The 22,727-nt window shown below is 36.8% G+C and overlaps 1 protein-coding gene across 2 annotated transcripts in view; it reads left to right on the top strand.

Annotated features, from left to right (window-relative positions):
* GRM1 (glutamate metabotropic receptor 1) overlaps positions 1-22,727 on the top strand; it is a gene marked incomplete at both ends in the record, with an annotated part of 358,531 nt that overhangs the window by 311,975 nt on the left and 23,829 nt on the right. For both annotated transcript variants that reach the window (XM_082668595.1, XM_082668596.1), the window contains one exon: positions 9,061-9,991. In XM_082668595.1, the coding sequence (XP_082524721.1) occupies positions 9,061-9,991 (931 nt within the window). The remainder of the gene's footprint in view (positions 1-9,060; positions 9,992-22,727) is intronic.

A 22,727-nucleotide genomic window follows, 5' to 3' on the forward strand; every position in this document is an offset into this window, starting at 1 on the left:
GCCTGATAAATATTTGTTCTATTGAGAGAATTAGAAAGAAGAAGGGACTCACCCAAGTTCATCTACATAAATACAGATCCTCAATAAGAGAAGCCACCACTAGAATCTAGGGGTTTTTGTCCCTGGGTCTAATGCCCTTTCACTATGCATTTATCTCATGGTTGCATGCAATGGACTGACTTGGAAAAGCTTTTCCAACCTCATTCTGGACACAGGCCTCCTTTCCCACTTGTACTGTGTCTCTTTTCACAACTTTACCCTCCTTTGTAGCGTGTGCTTCCTGCCGGTCCTTTTCATCTTGAGAAAGCCGTCCCCTTAGATCACCATTGTGCTTGAGAACTGGGCTTGACTTCAGAGTCAGCCCTCAGCTATTTGACTGAGACCACAACTGACCAGGAAGAGGCTCAAAGACAAAACCACCACCTTTCTAAGGTTAATCTTAAACGTCAGAAGTCCTGGCTTTGAGGTACAAGAGTTTTCCTCTTGTCTACACTTTTGGGGCTTCCTCCAACTTTTCCTACTGCTTCATCTTCCCTTTAAATGGGGGCTTATCTCATACATGATAAAGAACTTCTATCCAACTTTAAAACATTAAAATACAAAAAAAAATTTTAAAATCTAATATGTTATAATAATGGAACTCAAAGTCATATGTTTTATTCCCTAGACATCTTCCACTGTGGATATATTGTCTGCCCACTGCCAAATGATCACCGTCATTGATTAAGCCTCTTTGACTTAGTAAACTATTAAAAAAATCCTCCTTGATTATAAATAGGTGACTTTTAATGCAGTTATCTTTCTAGAGAATTTAATCTACTATCATCCATCATATGTGTAAAAATCACTTTAACATTCAAATGAGTTGAGCAAAGCAACAGCTCAGACCGCCTTTATCTGATAACAACAGGCAAGTGGCTACTTTCGGATCATGTATCCAAATTATGTTGTAAGTCTTATACTTAAGGTCTTTCAGAATATGCATCTCTCATACTCATTTATACTTTTTTTTAACGTCTTTATTGTAGTATAATTGCTTTACACTGTTGTGTTTGTTGCTGCTATATAACAAAGTGAATCAGCTATACGTATACATATATCCCCATATCCTCTCCCTCTTGCATCTCCCTCCCACCCTCCCTATCCCACCCCTCTAGGTGGTCACAAAACACTGAGTTGATCTCCCTGTGCTATGCAGCTGCTTCTCACCAGCTATTTTACATTTGGTAGTGTATGTATGTCCGTGCCACTCTCTCACTTCATCCCAGCTTACCCTTCCCCCTCCCCGTGTCCTCAAGTCCATTCTCTACGTCTGAGTCTTTATTCCTGTCCTGCCCCTAGGTTCTTCATAACCGTTTTTTTTTTTTAGATTCCATATATATGTGTTAGCATACGGAAATGGATAAAGATGTGGTACATATATACAATGGAATATTATTCAGCTATACTTAGTTTTAATGACACCTACTGTTTCTGCATCCCTTCCAGTCTTACACATGAATGGAAAATGAGATCTAATTTGCCACTTACCTGGTGCCATGTCAGGCTCAGAGCAAGGGCGCAGTACATGGCAATGTGTTTTTGATTGTTGCCATAGTAGCAGTAGTTGTGAAAAGAGAAAACTCACAGAGAGAGAATACAAAAAAATCAGTAAAAATATTCAGAGGAGTATATGCATTGCCTTTAAGTAGGTATTTTATTTTCATGGGTAGATTTTTTTGACTGAATTTTAGTTAAAATGAGAAATCATTCTGTTTGGAAAATAGTATTTTTACTGAAGGTGAAGTTTGTTTAAAATATGCTTAAAATCATTTTATGTGATAGCTACTTTTCATATATGCTTCAAAGACTCTAATATTAATGAATAAAAACATGTTAGTGAGTTTTTGTTTTCATTAGAATATGTTATTTTTTGGCTATGAAGAAAAATATTGTATATTTCTTAGAGGAAGTGACTTCTGAAGCTGTTTTAATAAATTTTTCATATTTTCTTCTTGGGAATATGCACATTTTAATTCAGCATTTAAATTTCACACTTTACTTTTTATGATGCATAAACAGGGATGTCTTCTGCCATGATATTACAACTTGACAGTAGTTTAACAATCTATGGGCCAATTATATGTAATCCAATGCTACTTACTCCTTTTAAAAAGTCAAATAGTATAAAGTAATTCCTCAGAAAGTCAGACTACACTAAATCTCATCAATAAAAAATACTGTTATAGAAATTAACTTTTTAACTATTTTTCCCCATCCCATAGTTACTGCCACCTCTCATATTATCTACTCATTTATTCACTTTTATATTATACACTACCACCTACTTCATGCCAGGTATTTTTTTTTTTTTTTTTGAGAAACTGGGACATGTGGGTGAATGAAACAAGGTTTATATCCTGGAAGAGAAGCTTCATATGAAACCAGACATGTAAACAGGTAATTATAAGCCTTGCAACAGGAGTATGTACAAAATTTCATGTAGGTAAAGAGAAAAAAAGCAATCATTTTTCCCTGGGAAGAGAAAAATCTTCACAGAGGAAGGGACATTGAGTTAAACATTAAATAATAATTTCACCTTGTAGGTAATTTATATTAATGTAATAATGTTAAAGAAAGCATTTCAATGAAGCCTTATGCAATCATGAAGTACTATTGTAAATGTTATTAAATGCCCCAGCACACTTTAGGTAGAATAATTGTGGCCTATCTTTATTTCTTGGTTCATATTAAATTTGTCTTTACCTAATTGGAAAGAAGTCAGATATTAAATTTTAGCCTCCTCCAATGCTTTTGGATCTTACTAGTGAGCCAATGTTTGTTTCAAAAATTAGGAGTAACCCATTGCCCTCAGATCAGAGTTATTACCACTTCTCTTTTTGCTCAGTAGTTTGTAGTGTGCTTGGAGGAAACAGACTTGTCCAATGGTTCTGGATTGTGTAGAGTAACTCTAACCATAGACACTGCCAGGTCCTTAAGTTCTCTGCGCTTTAGATATAGTATGCACAACTCCCATTAAAGTCTTCTCCTTTTGGGTGCTGGGGGTCAGGTAGGCTCAGGACACTCACTCTTTACCACTGGTTGAACTTAACCGCCCTCCCTTCTAGTCTTGGAATACCCAAACACACTTGGGGGTGGGGCAACTCTTCTCTTTAAACCTCAAAACAGGACAAATAAGTACATTACATCACATATATGAACAATATGGATATTTTGTCTAATTCTCTCAAGATATCAAAGCTAGCACTTCTCAAATTTAGGGTGTCTTAAAAAATAAAAGGAAAGGAAAGAATAAAAAACAACTTTTAAGAAGCTTATTCAAAATGTAGATGATCAGTCCCAATCCCCAGGTGATTCTGTTTTGGATGGTCCTGGATTGGCCTTGAAAACTTTGGTTTCCACATGGGGAAAATAATCTAGGATCTTCACACGAGATAAAGTAATCCTAGTGGTGGTGTAGGTATATTGCTTTGGGGTGTTGTTATGACAAACTGCTACTGTTACAACACAAGAATATTTATACTTCTATCATAAGGATGTTTTTCTTCATTTGTCTATAGTATACTGCATAGGATAGGATTAATTTACAACTAGACTTAGAAGACTCTATGATTATCTGTTGAGATGGCTGAGTATCAGTCTTTGGTTTCTGGCTACGTTAAGGGCACTGGGATTTATGATATACAGTTTAAAGTTTAAAACTCCACTGATGACAACCAAAGTCAGTTCATTTACTGGTGGATTTCCCCTGGCATATTTTATTAGACAGGTTGTCTTGGCTCTATGACTTGAGGGTCATAAAAGACTTCACTGAGAACTTCTATCTTGAGCTGTCTCAAAACCAGTGTTCATTGTGCAGATTTTGGTAGCTCGATCCACAGATGAAGTATGCCTGTGTAGGAATAAGGGTCCTAGAGAGCTTGCACCTGGATACCTCTTGATCCCTGGCTGCTAAACTGAACTTTCTCTTACTGTACTTTACCTTTTGCCTTTAAATGAGAACATTACATAAGTATGTTCTGTGAGTCTTCTGAATGCTTTCAAATATTTGAACTTGTGAAATATTTGCATATACAAAGCTTATTGTTATAACATACTTAACAATAGCTTGATATAATTGAATTACTGAGTTAGAGTAATGATTGTCTCTAACAAAACCCAGGTTTAGGCAAGTCCTTATTACTAGTGTGGAGAACATTAAAGACAAACTCAGGTTTGTATAGCTTTTATCAATAAAGTAGAAAAGTATGAATAAGCAAGAACATACAAAGGAGAGTATGATATATATAAGAATCTTAAGATAATCTTGCACAGAAGACCACTGTGTAGTTATCAGCTTGCTTCAAGTTTCTTGGGTTAACAGTTAACTTTCATGAGCCTTCAGCTTCTGGAGGCTCTCTGCAAACCTCAGTTTAAAATCACTAAGGGATGTTACCTTCAGCAGTATTAAGGTTCCCTTTTACTTGTCCAGAGGTTTGGGAATGAAGACAGCCTTATATAATTTAAATTCATGAATAAATGTTCTGATGAAAAGTTCCCATATCACTAGATTGGTAAGTTGGAACATGCTTGCTAAGACTACACGTCTGATCATATTTTTGCCATTATAAGTATTGTGGCTTTTCAATAGGGGAATGCTTCAACCCATCCAGAAGATAAATACACTATTTAAGCTAGTATATATTTATAAACCATAGAAGGAGACCACTGTATGCAATGCATGTGGAGTTACTCAAAGGATTCTTTTGCCATTGTATCCGTCAGTGCCCCCGACCTTTACAGTTTTGCCAGATTAATTTAATTACAAATGAAGCATGAACTGGCCACATCTGCTATCCTGGGAATGTTTTCCCACTAGTGTTTAATTTTGTGGCCAATTTGTTTCTACTGAAATGAGTTCTTTCACTTTTTCCATCAGAATTTTATCTAGTGTATGTTGGATATTTCATCTGGTGCTACGAGATAGCCATCTGGTTTTGCCAGAATTATCCTTATGCATCTTACAACACAATCATTCTGGTATTTCTTTTAAGAATCTCTTTTCTGGCTAGAGTTTGTGTACCTACAATTGAATTCTTGAACTTCTCCATGGATTTGTTATTATTAATAAGTTATTTGTTGTTCTATATGAGACTCTGTAAGGACTCTTAGAGCAGTCTGTTTAGCATGATTGTCTCTAAAATATTTCTGTTATCTTTCATAGTACTAGAATGGTATTAGCTTTTATAGTACCTTTTTTTTTTTCTAAATGCAGGTCTCAACCTTTATGGCAGCAATTATTTTATATAACACCAACACATCAAGAAATTAATTATCCTTAGGCAAGGAGACTAAGCATTGGCTATAGAACTAAGAGGTTGGGTAAATTTGCTTTTAATGGGTAAATTTGTTATATATTTCTGTGTAACAAATTACCCCCAAACTTAGTAGCTTACAGTGACACACATTTATTATCTCACAGTTTCTGTGGGTCAGAAATGCACAGTATAGCTGAGTTCTCTGCTTCATGATCTTTCACAAAGCTAAAATCAAACTGTCAGCTAGGGATGGGGTCTAGTCTGAAGGCTTGATTGTGGAAGGGTGCACTTCTAAACTCACTTAGTTATTGGCAGGATATAATCCTCAAAAGATTGTTGAATTGAGGGCTTCAGCTTTCTTTTCATTTTTTTAGCTGGTTATTGCATGGGGACTGTTCTCGGTCCCTTGCCATGTGGACCTTAGCAGCATAGGAGGTTGCTTCATCAGAGCCAGCAAGAGAGTCTGAGTCTGCTACTAAGATGGAAATTATCTTATGTAACCTAATCACAGGAGGGGCATCCCATCAACTTTGCTATATTCTATAAAAAAGAAACAAGTTATAGACCTAGTTCATACTCAAGGAGAGAGTATTATACAAGGACATGAATCCCAGGATGTGGGGATTATTCGGAACCATTTTGGAAGATGCCTACCACAATGAACAATGGTTTTTTGACATTGCTATGCTGTTAATACATATAGATCATGGTGTAGCATTTTCATATTTATACAAAAAAGAAAGATTTGTGATGATCTAGGTATCTATGATAATCTGTATACTTATGTACTCTGTTTCAATCCATCTTCCTATTTCTGTGGAGTCTTTCATCCATAAGAATTCTGAAACAAAAGCTGTTACTTGGATAATGTCTTAAATTATACATAGTATAGGTATTTTCATGACTAAATCAGATATAATTTGATCAGGTGTAAGAATTATAGCACATCTTGTCTGGCAGTAAATCCTGTATGTTAAAATTGTGTGTGTCACCAAGAATAATGTATTCTTATAATAATAGTCTCAAAGTCCCAGTTATATGTTGCAGCATAGGATTATCAAAGATTTTCACTATTTGAGTGGTTTTATTAAACCAAGGTATTTGATGTTCTATTAATAGTGAGATGATTAGTAGACATAAAGGCATCTATATCAATAAGGAAGAGATATTGCTTCCCCTGGGAGTTCAGAGAACAGACAGGGAGTTCTTGGATGCCAATGTCTCCCCTGGAGTTAAGTCATTAGACAGATTTTAGGTAGTTATCCTGAGTTTTACTAATATGGGGTAATGGTTCTTTAAATTACACTTTTATTTGTGATAGCTATAGGTTTTCTTATCTATAGGTTCCCAAATCACAGAGAGTAGAGGCCCTTTTAGACGTCTTACCTAAAGATCCATGATTATATTGATTTCTTGTTTATTTACTATATAACTCTATCTGGAAATGTCTAGTCACATATTGGATATTTTCTAACTTGGTAATTTAAAATTTTTTTTTTCTGTTTGATGGCCCTAATTCAGGTCTGAGCCCGTTTGTAGAGAGGCTATAGTCCTTGTTATGTCAGTTATTGAGTCTACCCCAGAATTGTTTGAAGGTTTCCTAAAATCTATCTTCCATCCTTAATTTGAATCTTTATTGAAAAAAAAAAGTCTGAAATTGCTTTATGTAATGCATTTTCTATTTTTATTTTTTAAATGTTACACCACTGGGTTATTTAAATCTTCCCTTTTGTAATGTGCTGCTTTTTAAATATTTTCCTACATGAGGCTAACAATTAACTGATTTAGTTGGTACATATCTGTAGTGCAGTACAATAAGTATCTAATAAAAATCCTGAATTCTGCAGAAAATATTTTGCCTGTGTCCCTGAAGTTTACGAAAATCATTAATTATAGCTCTCAATTTGGCTCTAGACCAGGGTTTTAATTCAAATTCAATAGATCTGACTTGTGTTCTAGAAATTTAAAATGCAGTATTCTTTTCTAATAAAAGCTCCAAAGACAGAATAGCTCATTTACAAAACCAGGTTGCATAGAAAAAGAGAAATGCAAAGAGGGTCGCTTTCAGAAGGTTACAAAGGCCTTGACAAAGACTCCACTGGAATTTGAATTTAATTTAGCAGCCTCAGTATGCCAATTAATTAAAGGAGCTGAATATCGACTCTTAAGTATTTTATCTCCAAATGGGTCTATAGCTGCTCTTAAATATTTTAATTTATTGATTGTGTTACATCAAAAGTTCCCCATAATGGTCATTGTTATTCTAACTATGTATCTATCTAATCATCTTTCTAAACTGTATCAAGGAAATGGAAAGATTTAGAATTAAAATGTGACTTTTTTTGGAAGCAGAAGTTCTTCCAGGAAGAGGCTGAGTCTCTGACACAGACAAACCCCCGACACAAAAAAGAGAGAGGCCAGGGCTTCCCTGGTGGCGCAGTGGTTGAGAGTCCGCCTGCCGATGCAGGGGATGCGGGTTCGTGCTCTGGTCCGGGAAGATCCCACATGCCGCGGAGCGGCTGGGCCCGTGAGCCATGGCCACTGGGCCTGCGCGTCCGGAGCCTGTGCTCCGCAACAGGAGAGGCCGCAACAGTGAGAGGCCCGCGTACCGCACAAAAAAAAAGAGAGGCCCGCGTACCGCACAAAAAAAAAGAGAGGCCACTATGATCAGTCAGAGGCATGTGCTTCTGAGTGGTTTGCACTCATATATTAAATGTGAGTCTGATCTGAGCTAGGTGATTATCAGAAGCCAGGGCTGACACTGACTGGTTACATGCAAAAACTGTGTTTGCTGATGGGAGCTTTAAACAGGTTTAAAACAGGTTCTGGTGGTTCCTCGCTCTCATGGCTACAGAACAATGAGTCTCTTCCTAAATTTATGGAAATACATATTTTTATTCTCACAATTTGGGAAATATGGCCCAGACCAATCACAAAATTCTGTGAAGGGGTTGTTGCCAGGACGTGACAAATGTTTTTCTCTCTGTAAAATACAAAAGAGACTTTATTCTGGAAGGAAGAAATAAGCCAGGCATTTAGGAACACAGCACTGTCTCTCCTTTCAAGAGATGGGTGAGAGGAGATTTCATTCTTCTTTAGTATGTCTATTAGAGGTTGATAACTCAAAGGCCCTCAGATGCCACGTTCATAACTAAAGAGGTGAGACTTAGAGTGAGTAATATAATATGTGCTAAATAGGAGAATGCAGATTCTTCTAAAGAATTCAAATGAAATTTATGTTTAAAAAGTTTGCTGGCTGGCCAAAATAAAAGAGAAAGAAAGAAAGAATAGAAAAGAAAAGAAAGAAAATGCTTGTCTATGATCTGGACTTGCCTCTGGTCAAATAACTGCATAAAAATAAAAATTCTGTTAGTTTATTTCTTACTAACTTATTCTATTACACTGTGACCATTTAACCTTCAATGGAAACACAGTTTAGTTTCCTTCTTTTTCTTTCATTTTCTGAAAGTGTAGAACCACATTCCATCCACGGAGCAGCATCTGTTTATAACACTGGAAGCGAAGATTATATTTATAGGCTTAAGTATGTCACATTAGGCTTGTAATGAGATTAGGTTTGGGAACATGATTGTCCAGAGAAGACAATGGTGTACGCCTATTTGTGTGATAGGCATTTTTTTAAAAATTAACATAGCTTAAATCATGGAAGATGCAAATATAGCTATGCCTCTGGTAACTAGTAAGCACTATTATTGATCAGCAAAATCTTAGATTCATTTTAAAACTATTTTTCTCATCACAGGCTGTGAACCCATTCCTGTCCGCTATCTGGAGTGGAGCAACATAGAATCCATCATAGCCATTGCCTTTTCCTGCCTGGGCATCCTTGTTACCTTGTTTGTTACCCTTATCTTCGTGCTGTACCGGGATACACCAGTGGTCAAATCCTCCAGTCGGGAGCTCTGCTACATTATTCTAGCTGGAATCTTCCTCGGTTACGTGTGCCCTTTCACTCTCATTGCCAAACCTACTACCACATCCTGCTACCTCCAGCGCCTCCTGGTCGGCCTCTCCTCTGCCATGTGCTACTCTGCTTTAGTGACCAAAACCAATCGCATTGCACGCATCCTGGCTGGCAGCAAGAAGAAGATCTGCACCCGCAAGCCCAGGTTTATGAGTGCCTGGGCCCAGGTGATCATTGCCTCAATTCTGATTAGTGTGCAGCTAACTTTGGTGGTAACCCTGATCATCATGGAGCCCCCCATGCCCATTCTGTCCTACCCAAGCATCAAAGAAGTCTACCTTATCTGCAATACCAGCAACTTGGGTGTGGTGGCACCTTTGGGCTACAATGGACTCCTCATCATGAGCTGTACCTACTATGCCTTCAAGACCCGCAATGTGCCCGCCAACTTCAATGAGGCCAAATATATCGCCTTCACCATGTACACCACCTGCATCATTTGGCTGGCTTTTGTGCCCATTTACTTTGGGAGCAACTACAAGATCATTACTACCTGCTTTGCAGTGAGCCTCAGTGTAACGGTGGCCCTGGGGTGCATGTTCACTCCCAAGATGTACATCATCATTGCCAAGCCCGAGAGGAATGTACGCAGTGCCTTCACCACCTCGGATGTAGTCCGCATGCATGTTGGCGATGGCAAGCTGCCCTGCCGCTCCAACACTTTCCTCAACATTTTCCGAAGAAAGAAACCAGGGGCAGGGAATGCCAAGTGAGTTATCTGACCTGGGTTTGCCTCCCCGCCCCGTCTCTCTCTCTCTCTCTCTTCTATTTTCTTCTATTTGACTAAATCATGTTCTTCCATTTCCCCAGTGTTTTTCCTGTCCTTTCTTAATCTTTTCTTTTTTCCAAATCTCACATTCTGTTGCAGTAGGAATGTAGTACTAAAGGTCTTCGTTGTTTTCATTTCTTTGAAAGAGCAAGGAACGTGAAGCAACAACCAGCTGGGCATATATTTATTCTTACCTGCAATCTGCAGATTCTGTTGTGTCCCTAATGTTTTCCTTTTGCGTGGGTCCTCCTTCTGTGGGGTCTGGTCAGAGATGCAATCTCTAATTCTAATTTCTAGTTTAGATCATGGTTGAGATACTTTCTGATTTATTTTTATTACTTTGGAGCCATACCATTACTCGTCTGGGATGGAGAGGAAGGAAAGTAGGCACCTGGGGAAGTTTGACTATTTCAAAATTTGAGTGAAGCTGAGCACCAAGTATGTCCTGAAATAAGTTCCCTTGAGCAACTGTCTTACCGTGCCCCTTTTATTTATTGAACTTTAATGTGTACTGTAAACTTCCATAATGCTACGCATGAATTGACCTATCTCTACTACAAGGTTATAACCAGAATGGTTTCCTAGCCATAAAGTACCAAATGAAATAAGGGACCAGATAAAGGTGAAGAGCCCCAAACTTGAGAGTCGGCATTAACATCAAAGTCCAGATTATTTCTATTTTGGTAATTCTTCTGAGTAGTTTATGTAATACACACATTCCTATCTTTTTCCTGACTCTATTTTGCAAAGAAGCATATGCTAAAATTTGCATGTGACATCTCTTTCTGAGACCCATGAAAACAGATTTCATGTCACATTTACAACTTTTAAAATAACGTGGATGCTTGAAGTTCAAGTGGTAGTTGAATTATCCAAAAATTAAACGATTTTCCCCATTAGCAGTATTAATTTCACTTTTTGAAACAACCCTTTGAAAGTGAAGAATTTTAATAGTAATAATTATAACATATACATTGTTTTAGAACTATTCTGTGCACCTGAACATGTCAGCAAGGTAAGGGGAGGGGAATGGGTGTTGTTTTCCCCAATTTTGTAGGTGAGGACACCAAGCCAGTGTGAATTTGTGTGACTCTTAAGTAAATTCCACTTAGTTAGCCATTCTTTGCCTAAGTCTAAACTGGCATGAAATTTCTCATTTTCACATATGTCAAAAAACCTACATGCCTTAAACTTCTGGGTTTTTATCTTTACTGGTCAAGCAGCACCATGCACATCTTTTACAAAAATCAATAATTGGCTTAAGGATCAGATGAGGGAGTCTACGGGAAAATATATTTTTGAAGTCCATCAAGTTTTGTTATCATTTCAAATAAAGACATCCTTAAATTTTTTCAGTGTTAAGGATGAAGCCAATAATTTACACCTACTTCTTGCAGTATCAATTTCAAGTTCTTCATGTGATGCTGATTATAAAAGTTGCTTAGCCGGTTTTTTTCCCTTTGCCCTGATTTTTCATTCCTGCCTCTAAGTTCTAGTGAGCATGAAAGCAAAACAACAGTGCCATGAAATGAGGAAAAAAATTAGACCATAGCCTCAGAGTCCAGATGTACAATGGCATCATGACAATTACCATTAAGAGGAAAGGAATGAGAGGAAACAAAATGAAAAGAAGGGAGAAAACACTCTTTAAACTGGAATGTTTGTAGAGACTAAGATTTCCTTTATCACTTCCCATATGGCTTTATGAGGGTTCCATTCCAACATCCACCATTACCCAGAGCCATGTTTTCTAACTGCCTTTATTATGGTTCTTCAGAAACTTTCATATGATTTTTGGTCATGAGTCATTTCTGAAAGCTGTTATTATAACCATTTAATGGAAAGAGAGAATCTATGTGATCAATATATCTTCTGGTACTCAGGATTATGCGTTTTTGAAAGCTCTCTCCGGGATTCTATGTACAGACAGATATGGGCACCCATCCAAGAGCGAGGTGACTAATCATTAGTACACATTGCTTGGCTGCTGGGATAAAATGAAGTCAGCTTCCCACGTCTATAGTAGCCAGGCACTGTGTTTATTCTGACTACCTTCTCACACCTGGAACTGCTTTCCTTAGAGGTTGAGAATATTCCCTTAATTATTATGAATTTAGAAATTAATTTCATTTAGAATCACGCTATTGAGAGAAAAATCGTCTTGGTCTAAACTGGATTGGTTGTCTAGGAAGCGCTGCTTTCACCAGTTAATGCATTGCTCAACTATTAGCTGTAGTTTATCAAGCACTATCAGATTATTACAGTAAGGAATAATACTTCTAATTAGTAATTCTAACATGCAGCTTTCTTTGTACAATTGGTAGCTTCTCCAAAGTGTATACCATACAGCTGAGCTGATCCACAGAGGGTATTTGAGGCTAAAGTTCTATGGAAAACAACCATTTATTTACTCATTTTTCTCCCTTACTCTGCCATTGCTTCTCTTGTAACTCTCTATGAGATTGTACTTTTGAAATAGAAAAATAATCCCAGTGCCTCTGTCTTTACCTTTCTATTGCTGTTTTATGACTTCCTGACCTGTCTCCAAAGTTACAAAAACCACAAAAAATCTAATATTTTCTACAGCAACAAAAATCCAGCAGAGTTTTGCCAACTGAAACAAGGGGCTGAAAACTCTGGGGAACATATCACCCAATGAGTTTATTACCATTCTGGATGTGTAATCCCTACATTTATGGTGCACTGTGGGTGTTCGGCAGTCTGCATATGTAGCTATAAACACAGAACAGATGCTGTAATGAAGAGCTTCCAACTGATCTGTTTGATATTATTCTGAGGAATTGCAAGTCCAACTATATTCTCATACCAGGCTGTTTCTGAGAGAGGGATGATGTTGTGTGTCTGCTTTTGCAAAGTTTACTTCAGTTTGTTATTTTGTTCACAGCCAGATATCTGACACAACCAAAGGCTTGGGCGCTTGCATTTATATTTTCTAAATATAATTTAGGAGGATTTTAATCAATAAATTGGGTATTTGGATTGCTTGAATTACTTATAGTTAGAAATCCTATTAGGCATAATCCTGCCCTGGAAGATCAACTGAATTACAAAATTACAATACCTTTGACATTGCTAATATCTTTAGCTGTTAATGTATTTGCATGGGAAACTATTCAGACCTAAATTAATATAAAGATAGTGGTAAACTTCTCTTTCTTGGCAGTAGAAGAAACATAGAAATCCATAGACATTCATAAGTAAGCAAGTTATTTTGATCCAAGTTACTTATCACTTACTTTTAAAGCAAAATGAGTTAACATTATGTAACTAAAAACTTAAGACATTATGTAAATGACATGCTTTCTTTTAAAAAAAAACGTTATACCAATGGCTAAAAGTCAAACTAACACTTCTAGTCATTTTTTTGATAAATAACTCAACGAGTGCCAAACAATGTGAGGGCGCATGGAGCTGAAATGTGACAGTGCACGCCTGTGACTTTTTGGGTGCATAATTGCAGGCAAAACTAAAAACAATTACAATCACCAAAAAAAGGCATTAAATTGATGCAAGGAAGTAATTTTAAAATATAGGTTTCTAAGTAAATAGTGTATGAGTATGTTCTTGTTTCTTAAGCATTTGTATATATGTTTTTTTTTCTTTTAACATCTTTATTGGAGTATAATTGCTTTACAGTGATGTGTTCGTTTCTGCTTTATATCAAAGTGAATCAGCTATACATATACATATATCCCCTTATCTCCTCCCTCTTGCAGCTCCCTCCCACCCTCCCTATCCCACCCCTCTAGGTGGTCACAAAGCACCAAGCTGATCTCCGTGTGCTATGCGGCTGCTTCCCACTAGGTATCTGGTTTACATTTGGTAGTGTATTTATGTCCATTCCACTCTCTCACTTCATCCCAGCTTACCCTTCCACCTCCCCATGTCCTCAAATCCACTCTCTCACTTCATCCCAGCTTACCCTTCCCCCTCCCCATGTCCTCAAGTGCATTCTCTATGTCTGCATCTTTATTCCTGTCCTGCCCCTAGGTCCTTCAGAACCTTTTTTTTTTTTTTTTTAAGATTCCATGTATATGTGTTAGCCAGTATTTATTTTTCTGTTTCTGACTTACTTCACTCTGTATGACAGACTCTAGGTCTATCCACCTCACTACAAATAACACAATTTCGTTTCTTTTTATGGCTGAGTAATATTCCATTGTATATATGTGCCACATCCTCTTTTTCCATTCATCTGTTGATGGACATTTAGGTTGCTTCCATGGCCTGGCTATTGTAAACAGAGCTGCAATGAACATTGTGGTACATGACTCTTTTTGAATTAAGGTTTTCTCATGGTATATGCCCAGTAGTGGGATTGCTGGATCATATGGCAGTTCTATTTTTAGGTTTTTGAGGAACCTCCACACTGTTCTCCACAGTGGCTGTATCAATTTACATTCCCACCAACAGGGCAAGAGAGTTCCCTTTTCTCCATACCCTCTCCAGCATTTATTGTTTGTAGATGTCTGATGATGGCCATTGTAACCGGTGTGAAGTGATACCTCATCGTAGTTTTGATTTGCAATTCTCTAATGATTAGTGATGTTGAGCATCCTTTCATGTGTTTGTTGGCAATCTGTATATCTTCTTTGGAGAAATGTCTATTTAGGTCTTCTGCCCATTTTTGGATTGGGTTGTTTGTTTTTTTGATATTGAGCTACATGAACTGCTTGTAAATTTTAGAGGTTAATCCTTTGTCAATTGCTTTGTTTGCAAATATTTTCTCCCATTCTGAGGGCTGTCTTTTGGTCTTGTTTATGGTTTCCTTTGCTGTGCAAAAGCTTTTGTTTCATTAAGTCCCATTTGTTTATTTTTGTTTTTATTTCCATTTCTCTAGGAGGTGGGTCAAAAAAGATCTTGCTGTGATTAATGTCAAGGAGTGTTCTTCCTTTGTTTTCCTCTAAGAGTTTTATAGTGTCCAGTCTTACATTTAGTTTGAGTTTATTTTTGGCTATGGTGTTAGGGAGTGTTCTTATTTCATTCTTTTACATGTAGCTGTCCAGTTTTCCCAGAACCACTTATTGAAGAGGCTGTCTTTTCTCCATTGTAGATCCTTGCCTCCTTTGTCATAGATTAGTTGACCATAGGTGTGTGGGTTTATCTCTGGGCTTTCTATACTCTTCCATTGATCTATATTTCTGTTTTTGTGCCAGTACCATATTGTCTTGATTACTGTAGCTTTGTATTATAGTATGAAGACAAGGGAGTCTGATTCCTCCAGCTCCGTTTTTTTCCCTCAAGACTGCTTTGGCTATTTGGGGTCTTTTGTGCTTCCATACAAATTTTAAGATTTTTTGTTTTAGTTCTGTAACAAAAGCCTTTGATAATTTGATAGGGATTGAATTGAATCTGTAGATTACTTTGCGTAGTAAGGTCATTTTCACAATATTGATCCTTCCAATCCAAGAACGTGGTATATCTCTCCATCTGTTGGTATCATCTTTAATTTCTTTCATCAGTGTCTTATAGTTTTCTACATACAGGTCTTTTGTCTCCCTAGGTAGGTTTATTCCTAGGTATTTTATTCTTTTTGTTTCAATGGTAAATGGGAGTGTTTCTTTAATTTCTCTTTCAGATTTTTCATCATTAGTGTAATGCAAGAGATTTCTGTGCATTACTTTTGTATCCTGCAACTTCACCAAATACATTGATTAGCTCTAGTAGTTTTCTGGTGACATCTTTAGGATTCTCTATGTACAGTATCATGTCATCTGCAAACAGTGACAGTTTTACCTCTGCTTTTCCAATTTTTATTTCTTTTTCTTCTCTGATTGCCGTGGCTAGGACTTCCAAAACTATGTTGAATAATAGTGGTGAGAGTGGACATCCTTGTCTTGTTCCTGATCTTAGATGAAATGCTTTCAGGTTTTCACCATTGAGAATGATGATTGCTGTGGGTTTGTCATATATGGCCTTTATTGTGTTGAGGTAGGTTCCCTCTATGCCCACTTTCTGGAGAGTTTTTATCATAAATCGGTGTTGAATTTTGTCATAAGCTTTTTCTGTATCTATTGAGAAGATCATATGGTTTTTATTCTTCAATTTGTTAATATGGTGTATTGCTTTGATTGATTTGCATATATTGAAGAATCCTTGCATTCCTGGGATAAATCCCACTTGATCATTGTATATGATCCTTTTAATGTGTTGTTGGATTCTGTTTGCTAGTATTTTGTTGAGGATTTTTGCATCTATATTCATCAGTGATATTGGTCTATAATTTTCTTTTTTTGTAGTATCTTTGTCTGTTTGGTATCAGGATGATGGTGGCCTCATAGAATGAGTGTGGGAGTGTTCCTTCCTCTGCAATTTTTTGGAAGAGTTTGAGAAGGATGGCTGTTAGCTCTTCTCTAAATGTTTGATAGAATTCACCCTTGAAGCCATCTGGTCCTGGACTATTGTTTCTTGGAAGATTTTTAATCATAGTTTCAATTTCTTTACTTGTGATTGGTGTGTTCATATTTTCTATTTCTTCCTGGTTCAGTCTTGGAAGGTTATACCTTTCTAAGAATGTGTCCATTTCTTCCAGGTTGTCCATTTTATTGGCATAGAGTTGCTTGGAATAGTCTTTTAGGATGCTTTTTATTTCTGTGGTGTCTGTTGTAACTTCTTTTTCACTTCTAATTTTTTGATTTGAGTCCTCTCCCTCTTTTTATTGATGAGTCTGGCTAATGGCTTGTCAATTGTATTTATCTTCTCAAGGAACCAGCTTTTAGTTTTATTGATCTTTGCTATTGTTTTCTTTGTTTCTATTTCATTTATTTCTGCTCTGATCTTTATGATTTCTTTCCTTCTACTAACTTTGGGTTTCGTCTGTTCTTCGTTCTCTAGTTCCTTTAGGTCTAATGTAGGTTGTTTGAGATTTTTCTTGTTTCTTAAGGTAGACCTGTATTGCTATAACCTTCCCACTTAGAATTGCTTCTACTGCATCCCATAGGTTTTGGATCATCGTGTTGTCATTGTCATTTGTCTCTAGATATTTTTTGTTTTCCTCTTTGATTTCTTCAGTGACCTCTTGGTTATTTAGTAACGTATTGTTTAGCCTCCATGTGTTTGTGTTTTTATGTTATTTCCCTGTAGTTGATTTCTAATCTCATAATGTTGTGGTCAGAAAAGATGCTTGATATGATTTCAGTTTTCTTAAATTTACTGAGGCTTGATTTGTGACCCAAGATATGATCTATCCTGGAGAATGTTCCATGAGCACTTGAGAAGAAAGTGTAATCTGCTGTTTTTGGATGGAATGTCCTATAAATCTATCTGGTCTATTGTGTCATTTAAAGGTTGTGTTTCCTTCTTAATTTTCTGTTTGGATGATCTGTCCATTGGTGTAAGTGACATGTTAAATTCCCCCACTATTATTATGTTACTGTCGATTTCCTCTTTTATAGCTGTTAGCAGTTACCTTATGCATTGAGGTGCTCCTATGTTCAGTGCATATATATTTATAATTGTTATATCTTCTTCTTGGATTGATCCCTTGATCATTATGTAGTGTCCTTCCTTGTCTCTTGTAACATTCTTTATTTTAAAGTCTGTTTTATCTGATAGGAGTATTGCTACTCCAGCTTTCTTTTGATTTCCATTTGAGTGGAATATGTTTTTCCATCCCCTCACTTTCAGTCTATGTGTCCCTAGGTCTGAAGTGGGTCTCTTGTAGACTGCATATATATGGGTCTTATTTTTGTATCCATTCAGTGAGCCTGTGTCTTTTGGTTAGAGCATTAATCCATTTATGTTTAATGTAATTATCAATATTTATGTTCCTGTTACATTTTCTTCATTGTTATGGGTTTGTTTTTGTAGGTCCTTTTCATCTCTTGTGTTTCCCACTTAGAGAAGTTCCTTTATCATTTGTTGTAGAGTTGGTTTGGTGGTGCTGAATTCTCCTACCATAGTTTGTCTGTAAAGTTTTGATTTCTCCATCGAATCTAAATGAGATCCTTGTCAGGTAGAGTAATCTTAGTTGTAGGCTCTTCCTTTTCATCACTTTAAATATATCATACCACTCCCATCTGCCTTGTAGAGTTTCTGCTGAGAACTCAGCTGTTAACCTTATGGGAGTTCCCTTGTATGTTATTTGTTGTTTTTCCCTGTTGCTTTCAATTATTTTTATTTGTATTTAATTTTTGTTAAATACATTATTTTGTTAAAACCATTATTCTGAATGCTTTTTCTGGAAGGTTGTCTATCTCCACTTCATTTAATTGTTTTTCTGGGGTTTTATCTTCTTCCTTCATTTGGTAAATAGCACTCTGCCTTTTCATCTTGTCTATCTTTCTGTGAATGTGGTTTTTGTTCCACAGGCTGCAGGATTGTAGGTCTTCTTGCTTCTGTATATATGTTTTTAATGAGGGCAAAAGCTAAGTGAAATACTAAATGAAATGATGCTCTGAGGACGTTTTCCTCTGGATCTGCCAGAAACTTTTTTTTTGTCTACAGAAAAGGTAAATAAGCCTACAGCACTCTTGTTTATGCCCTCGGTAAGCCTCTTCATTTGTCTTTCCTCCTTTGATTAGGAAAGGAAATATGACAGTGAGCCAACAGACATCACAATCAAATAGAGATAACATGTTCTCTTTCATACAAAGAATTCATTCATTCTTCTAGCTTGTAAATGAGAAAATCTGCCATTTTGAAATTATTTTTCCTTTAATCATACAATAAAGGGCTTTAAAAGTTATTGTAATTCTTCACTTGATTTTATAGTAAATATCAGAAGGTTTTATTGAATTACTTGTTGTAGAATCTCACAGCTGAGAGTAACATTTATGGTGGATCTACTGTTTATTCATTCACTTCTTTAATCAATGACTGTTTCAACAGTAACATATGCTTCGTAAAAGCATGTACATACTTGATATGGTGCTAGATAATATTTAGGATAAAAAAGATATAAGAGGTAGTCACAGAATGCACCAATCTTGCAAAATAGTAAGGGAGACACTCAAAAATAGAATTAAATATACTGGGTTAACTGCCATAATAGAGGAGCAATATAGCATTTTATGTGTCCAGGGAAGAAAGAGATTCAGTCCATCTAAATGGAGTCGTATCTGTTGAAGGATGGGGAAAGACTTGTTAATAAAATTATAAAAGTGGCATTTAAACTTAACCTTGTGTTTTTCAACAGGAGAAACTGTGCTATGGTGAGACCATTTCACATGTAGAAAATAACATAAATGAAGATTCAGAATTGTTAATGCACTTTTGGGCTGAAAAGTGGAATCTCTTATGAGTGAAGTACATGGAGAGGTGTAGTGGTGGGTAAATTTTAAATGCAGAAAGAGGATAGATTATAGATAATGATCAATGTTCTAAGAAGAAATTTGGATACTTTTCATATAAACCTCAAGATGCATTAATGACTTTTGTGAAGTTTTATGATCATGTGTAAGCTTTATGGGAAGAGATTGACTATAGAAAGACTAGTTAATAAAGTGCTATAAAAATCCAAATGACAGGTTGAAAATAAAAGGCTTAAACCTGAGCAGTGAAATAAAAGTCAAATCCCAGGCATGCATAGGAAAACATGTTCTGAGTTTGATTCATTAGAACTGGAATATTGATTTTGGGGGGTAAGAAAGAAATGAACAATAGAATACAACTCTCATGATTTGAGCCTGGGTAACTGGAAAAATACAACTACCATAAAAACTGATAGGGAATACTCCTGTATTCTCCTGTCAGAATAGGACCGGGGAAATGTTGATAAGTTGGGTTTCAGACTTATCAACTGAAAATCCAGTAAAGGCATTCAAATAGAGGCTTCCATAAAGTATTGAAAAATTAAGTCAGACGCTTAAGAGAAAGGTCTGAGCCAGAGCTCTAGATTTGAGACTTAATTGTCAGAATGTTTACAGTGGCCAAAAGAGCGATTAAGACATGAGAAAAGAAGAAAGTAGGAGGAAGAACATTAGGGAACATTTACATTTAAGAGATAAGATAAATAAGGAAAACCTGAAAGCAGTAAACAGCACAGAATAAAAAAGGGGAGAAAGAGGGATCACAGTGTCAAGGAAACCAAGGAGACTCGTTCAGTCAGCTCCGTTGCCATAGTAAAATCCCACAGACTGGGGGCTTAAAAGACAGACATTTATCTTCTCACAGTTCTGGAGGCTGGAAGTCCAAGATCAGGGTGCCAGCATGGTTGAGTCTTGGTAAGGCCTCTCCCATTGGGTTGCAGACAGCTGCCTTCTGCCTAGCTGTGTGCTCGCATAACCAATTTTCTGTACAAGCATGGGGGCAGAAAGAGAGAGAGAAGGGGAGAGGAGGGAGAGTGAGCTGTGGGGTGTCTCTTCTTATAAGAGTAATAATGAGGATCCCATTCTCATGACTTCATCTAACCCTAAATACCTCCCAAAGGCCCCACCTCCTAATACCATCACGTTGGGGAGTTAAGATGTCAACATATGGATTTGAGGGGATACAACCATTCAGTCTGTAACAGACTGTTTCAAGAAAAAAGAACTTGGGATCCTTGGGATCCCCAAGGATGGAGACTCTATGGTTATCCTTGAGTCATTTAAGTGGTGTGATGTGAGTAGAATTTTTATAGCTGTAAGTTGAGGAGTTTGTCATTAAAAGAATTAAGAAGTTTAGACAGTATCTAAGGAAGCCAAGGAGAGAGGGAGAAGTGGTATAATAGAGGAGAAATTTAAGCTTGTTTGTAGTATATGAGAAAGGAGCTGATAGAGAAACAGAAATTGAAAATATAAACTAGAGATCATACGGGTTATGCTGGGCAGTCTGACCCAGAGCTGTGCCATTGCAATAGAGCCATTGGACATCAATTGACAAGTGTCATAACGAAGCACCAATTTTGAAGAATATGTTGGTTGTGGCTGATGCTGGTTCTCACTTCACTACATGTGTGTTGCTTGTCATTAAAAAAAAAAAGATGGAAAAATTAAGCTAGAAACTTAGATGAATTTTAAGTAAAATCCTAACATACAACTCTTACTACTGATTTTATCAGACTCTGGGCTTACAAACATTGATTGTAAGATTTGAAATGGGACAAATGAGGGAAAGGTGGGAAGTAAGGTATGCTGTCCTGGCATTACGGGTGGAGTTGGAGGAGTCACAGCTCCTAAGTACAGGTTGTTTGTAGAAGAAGCGTGTTGTGTATTCAGAGCCAGACTCAGTTGAGAATGAAACAGTTACCTTCATTCAGCTGTGATTAGAAGGGGCTAGAAATCCAAATCCTTGACTCTCTTCCTGACAGCCAGTCATAATGCCTGAGGCTGCCAGTGTGAGGGTATTTTGTTTGGGGTAAAGCCTTATGCCCCCTGAAAAAACAAGATGAAATGCCTTTACTCTCTGAAATGTGTAACACGATGACCTAAAAGCACATTAGCCATAATTTAGAATGAAAACAGATAAGTAACTAAGTTGTGTGTTGAGGAGTTGCCGTGGTGAGAGACCACCTTCAGAGGGCATGGACTTAAGTACAGGGGGAGAGATGAATGACATGAGGATAGGGGGGTGGGGACACAAATTTGCAGTCACCGTTGTTTCCTTGTTTTTTTCCCTCCTGTGAATAATATACTCATTCTACAAATAACACAGAGATAGCTACTTTAAATACTCATATTTTATGTTTTCAAGTTCTACACTGAGACCATGGGGCACAGATTTTGCTACAGCTTCAAAGAGAACATATTCCTTTTGAACATAGGCCACCTTTTATATTTCTTTCAAATTCAAATGAACTTGCATGACATACATATTCAAGTTCTCACACTTAATGTTTTATTCTCCTATATTTATAACGTGTAGTTTCTGAACTGAATTCAAAAATATTCCAGGTGAATATCCATAATGACCCAAAGTAGGTACACATAACACCACTGTGTAAATAAAGAAACTAAGGCTTGGAAAGTTCAAGGCCATTTTTATAAGAGGAAGAAATGGGACTAAAATCATTGTTTTCTGGATAAAATCATTTGTTTTTATCACTTTAATTAAAATATAATTTTCATCACCTTTATGTCTGTTACCTCAATGATGTATTCATTCATTCATGTATTCAATAAAATGAATAAGACATGGAGTCTGCCCTTAAGAAGGTCATAGTTTATTGGTATAACACATCGTTACAATAAAATCCAGAGAGTGAAATAATAGAAAATGGTATAATGTGGTGATTCAGGTGAGTGGGTAAATTTAGAGTCAGAAGTTTACTGAGTCTGGGTTTGTTATTTTTGCAAGGTCCCACTCTACGTAACAGATACTCTTTTTATCCTGGTCCTACTGTATGTAACAGTCACCTGTTAGATGAAAGAAACTATCAGAGGAAACACTGAAGGCCTGCAGGCTAAATATGACCATGGATGTCCTTAGATCCTAAGAACAAAGCTTATAGGTTCGTTAATTAAAACTCTCTGGCTTTAAGTTATAGAAGCCAACCTAAGCTAGCCTAAGCATATTTATTTTCCCTTTGTGTAAGTAAATGGGAAAATTTATAGAGTACAGTGCAGTGCCTAGCGTATAGTAAAATTTCACTAGCTGTTAGCTAGTGACATTAAAATTATGAAAATAGGGGAGGAGGTGTGAACGTTCATATACTAGCATAAAACTCTGCATTACACCTTCATGTAATGACAGTTGTAAAAACTGGGTATACGCATCATTACTCAACTTGTGATAT

The sequence above is a fragment of the Grampus griseus genome, assembly GCF_964374135.1.
Source record: "Grampus griseus genome assembly, chromosome: 13".
NCBI lineage: Eukaryota > Metazoa > Chordata > Mammalia > Artiodactyla > Delphinidae > Grampus > Grampus griseus.